Source organism: Coregonus lavaretus (genome assembly GCF_964263955.1).
Source record: "Coregonus lavaretus genome assembly, contig: HAP1_SCAFFOLD_6976, whole genome shotgun sequence".
Classification (NCBI taxonomy): Eukaryota; Metazoa; Chordata; class Actinopteri; order Salmoniformes; family Salmonidae; genus Coregonus; species Coregonus lavaretus.
In genome coordinates this window covers 25,001-29,533 of record NW_028166511.1, presented here as the reverse complement: position 1 = coordinate 29,533, position 4,533 = coordinate 25,001, and the positions used below count along the sequence as shown (strand labels likewise).

General features: G+C 41.1%; 1 protein-coding gene across 1 annotated transcript in view; it reads left to right on the top strand.

Moving 5' to 3' along the window:
• Positions 1-6: 6 nt before the first annotated feature.
• The window catches only part of LOC311114616 (vacuolar protein sorting-associated protein 8 homolog), a gene marked incomplete at its 3' end in the record, with an annotated part of 29,236 nt that continues 24,709 nt past the window's right edge, over positions 7-4,533 (top strand). The window contains exons 1-2 of the mRNA XM_084189852.1: positions 7-41; positions 142-330. Of these exons, the coding sequence (XP_084045978.1) occupies positions 9-41; positions 142-330 (222 nt within the window). The remainder of the gene's footprint in view (positions 42-141; positions 331-4,533) is intronic.

The following is a 4,533-nucleotide window of genomic DNA, read 5'->3' as shown; positions in this document are numbered from 1 at the left end:
ATAAGATCATGGACTGCTACCTCAGAGACCCACTGAGAAAGGTAGTGTGCAGCAACCAACCCAGTAGAGAAACTCCCTGTACTTCTGAAGCTGACCATTGAGTGGATGAAGTTCACAGTGTGCTTATTGACATCTGAACAGGAGGAGATCTTTAACTACATCCACAACCTGCTGTCCATGCCTGGCTACAGCACAGAGGAGAAACAGTGTGTCTGGGACAAGGCCCTGCTGCATATTGCGGAGCTGGTGACCCTTGACCCTGCCAAGTCAGCTGACCTGGTGGCCATGCATTTCCCTGAGGAAGTGCGACCCATCATCACCAAACTACATGTAAGCTGACTAGAGGGCCGACACGGGGATCATTCAATCTCTCTCTCTCTCTCTCTCTCTCTCTCTCTCTCTCTCTCTCTCTCTCTCTCTCTCTATCAATATGCCTCTCTCTCTCAATCTGCCTCTCTCTCTCTGCCCCTCTCTCTCACAATTCAATTTCAATTCAAAGGGCTTTATTGGCATGGGAAACATATGTTTACAGTGCCAAAGCAAGTGAAATAGATAATAAACTAAAGTGAAATAAACAATAAAAAATTAACATTAAATATTACACTCACACACGTTCCAAAAGAATAAAGACATTTCAAATGTCATATTATGTATATATACAGTGTTGTAATGATGTGCAAATAGTTAAAGTACAAATGGGAAAATAAACATAAATATGGGTTGTATTTACAATGGTGTTTGTTCTTCACTGGTTGCCCTTTTCTTTTGGCAACAGGTCACAAATCTTGCTGCTGTGATTGCACACTGTGGTATTTCACCCAGTAGATAAGGGAGTTTATCAAAATTGGATTTGTTTTAGAATTTTTGTGGGTCTGTGTAATCTGAGGGAAATATGTCTCTAATATGGTCATACATTTGGCAGGAGGTCAGGAAGTGCAGCTCAGTTTCCACCTCATTTTGTGGGCAGTGTGCACATAGCCTGTCTTCTCTTGAGAGTCAAGTCTGCCTATGGTGGCCTTTCTCAATAGCAAGGCTCTTCTCACTGCATAGTCAAAGCTTTCCTTACATTTGGGTCACAGTGGTTAGGTATTCTGCCACTGTGTACTCTCTGTTTAGCGCGAAATAGCATTCCAGTTCACTCTGTTTTTTTGTTAATTCTTTCCAATGTGTCAAGTAATTATCTTTTTGTTTTCTCATGATTTGGTTGGGTCTCTCTGTCTGTCTCTGGCCGTCTCTCTCTCTGTCTTTCTCTCTCTCTTTATCTCTCTCTCTCTCTCTATATATATATATATATATATATATATATAATCTCTCTTTCTCTCCCGACAAACACACACGGAGTCCCGCCACTGTCTGAATCAGCCTTATCTGCAGCGCAGCGTGTAATTGGCTGGCTGTTATCGCCGTAGGAACGGGAGATAGGTGCTAATTGAAAACCTGGATTAGCGATGAGTCGTTTACTTTCCGGGAGAACGCTGCTGTGTGTGTGTGTGTTCATTTCATCTCTCTGATTCTGTTGTGTAGAGAGTGAAGGGTGTTTCCAGGAAAATCTGACAATGAAAGAAAATAAACAACTTTGTGATTGTTCCAAATTGCACACATAGGTGTAAGTGTAGCTAATGGGTTGCTCTAAAATATGTTATTATTGACCATGTAGGGCTGCCAACCTTTCCACTTAATAAGAATAACAATTGTATATGCCATTTAGCATTTTATCCAAAGCGACTTACAGGCATAAACTCTTGTTCTCTCTGTCTCTCTCTCCATCTCTCTAAATTCAATTCAATTTCAATTTAAGGGCTTTATTGGCATGGGAAACGTATGTTAACATTGCCAAAGCAAGTGAAGTAGATAGTAAACAAAAGTGAAATAAACAATAAATATTAACAGTAAACATTACACTCAGAAGTTCCAAAAGAATAAAGACATTTCAAATGTCATATTATGTCTATATACAGTGTTGTAACAATGTGCAAATAGTTAAAGTACAAATGGGAAAATAAATAAACATAAATATGGGTTGTATTTACAATGGTGTTTGTTCTTCACTGGTTGCCCTTTTTTGTGGCAAAAGGTCACAAATCCTGCTTCTGTGGTATTTCACCCAATAGATATGGGAGTTTATCAAAATTGAATTTGTTTTCGAATTCTTTGTGGATCGCTGTAATCTGAGGGAAATATGTGTCTCTAATATGGTCATACATTTGGCAGGAAGTTAGGAAGTGCAGCACAGTTTCCACCTCATTTTGTGGGCAGTGGGCACATAGCCTGTCTTCTCTTGAGAGCCAGGTCTGCCTACGGCGGCCTCTCTCAATAGCAATGCTCACTTAGTCTGTACATAGTCAAACCTTTCCTAAATGTTGGGTCAGTCACAGTGGTCAGGTATTCTGCTCTGTTTTTTTGTTAATTCTTTCCAATGTGTCAAGTAATTATCTTTTTGTTTTCTCATGATTGGGTTGGGTGTAATTGTGTTGCTGTCCTGGGGCTCTGTGGGGTCTGCTTGTGTTTGTGAACCAGCTTGCTTAGGGGACTCTTCTCCAGGTTAATCTCTCTGTAGGTGATGGCTTTGTTATGGAAGGTTTGGGAATCGCTTCCTTTTAGGTGGTTGTAGAATTTAATGGCTCTTTTCTGGATTGTGATTATTAGTGGGTATCGGCCTAATTCTGCTCTGCATGCATTATTTGGTGTTTTACGTTATACACAGAGGATATTTTTGCAGAATTCTGCATACAGTGTCTCAATTTGGTGTTTGTCCCATTTTGTGAATTCTTGGTTGGTGAGCGGACCCCAGACCTCAGAACCATAAAGGGCAATGGGTTCTATAACTGATTCAAGTATTTTTAGCCAGATCCTAATATGTATGTCGCATTTTATGTTCCTTTTGATGGCGTGGAAGGCCCTTCTTGCCTTGTCTCTCAGATCGTTCACAGTTTTGTGGAAGTTACATGTGGCGCTGATGTATGAATAGTTTTTTGTGTGCTCTAGGACAACGGTGTCTAGATGGAATTCGTATTTGTGGTCCTGGCAACTGGACCTTTTTTGGAACAACATTATTTTTGTCTTACTGAGATTTACTGTCAGGGCCCAGGTCTGACAGAATCAGTGTAGAATATCTAGGTGTTGCTGTAGTTGGGGACAGAACCAACTAACCTGGATTTCTGCATAAATTGGTCATAAAATTTGATCTGATCTTCATCTAAGTCACAACAATAGACAAACACAGTGTGCTTAAACTCATAACACACACATTATTGTATTTGTCTTGTCTATATTGAATACATCATTTAAACATTCACAGTGTAGGTTGGAAAAAGTATGTGAACCCCAAGGCTAATTACTTCTCCAAAAGCTAATTGGAGTCAGGAGTCGGCTAACCTGGAGTTCAATCATTGAGACGAGATTGGAGAGCTGCCCTGTCCTATTAAAAACACTCACAAAATGTGAGTTTGCTATTCACAAGAAGCATTGCCTGATGTGAACCATGCTTCGAACAAAAGAGATCTCAGAAGACCTAAGATTAAGAATTGATGACTTGCATAAAGCTGGAAAGGGTTACAAAAGTATCTCTAAACGCCTTGATGTTCATCAGTCCACGGTAAGACAAATTGTCTATAAATGGAGAAAGTTCAGCACTGTTGCTACTCTCCCTAGGAGTGGCCGTCCTGCAAAGATGACTGCAAGAGCACAGCGCAGAATGCTCAATGAGGTTTAGAAGAGTCCTAGAGTGTCAGCTAAAGACTTACAGAAATCTCTGGAACATGCTAACATCTCTGTTGGCGAGTCTACGATACATAAAACACTAAACAAGAATGGTGTTCATGGGAGGACACCATGGAAGAAGCCACTGCTGTCCAAAAAAACATTGCTGCACGTCTGAAGTTCGCAAAAGAGCACCTGGATGTTCCACAGCGCTACTGCCCAAACATTCTGTGGACAGATTAAACTAAAGTGGAGTTGTTTGGAAGGAACACACAACACTATGTGTGGAGAAAAAAAAGGCCCAGCACACCAACATCAAAACCTCATCCCAACTGTAAAGTATGGTGGAGGGAGCATCATGCTTTGCAGCCGCTTTCCTGCCTCAGGGCCTGAACAGCTTGCTATCATCGACGGAAAAATGAATTCCCAAGTTTATCCAGACATTCTGCAGGAGAATGTAAAGCTATATGTCCGCCAATTGAAGCTCAACAGAAGTTGGGTGATGCAACAGGACAACGACCCAAAACACAGAAGTAAATTAACAACAGAATGGCTTTAACTGAAGGAAATAGGCCTTCTGGAGTGGCCCAGTCAACCCGATTGAGATGCTGTGGCATGACCTCAAAAGAGCGGTTCACACCAGACATCCCAAGAATATTGCTGAACTGAAACAGAAGGAATGGTCCAAAATTGCTCCTGAGCGTTGTGCAGGTCTGTCCGCAACTACAGAAAACTTTTGGATGAGAGTCAACCAGTTATTAAATCCAAGGGTTAAAATACTCTTTCCACCCTGCACTGTGAATGTTTACACGGTGTGTTCAGTAAAGACATGAA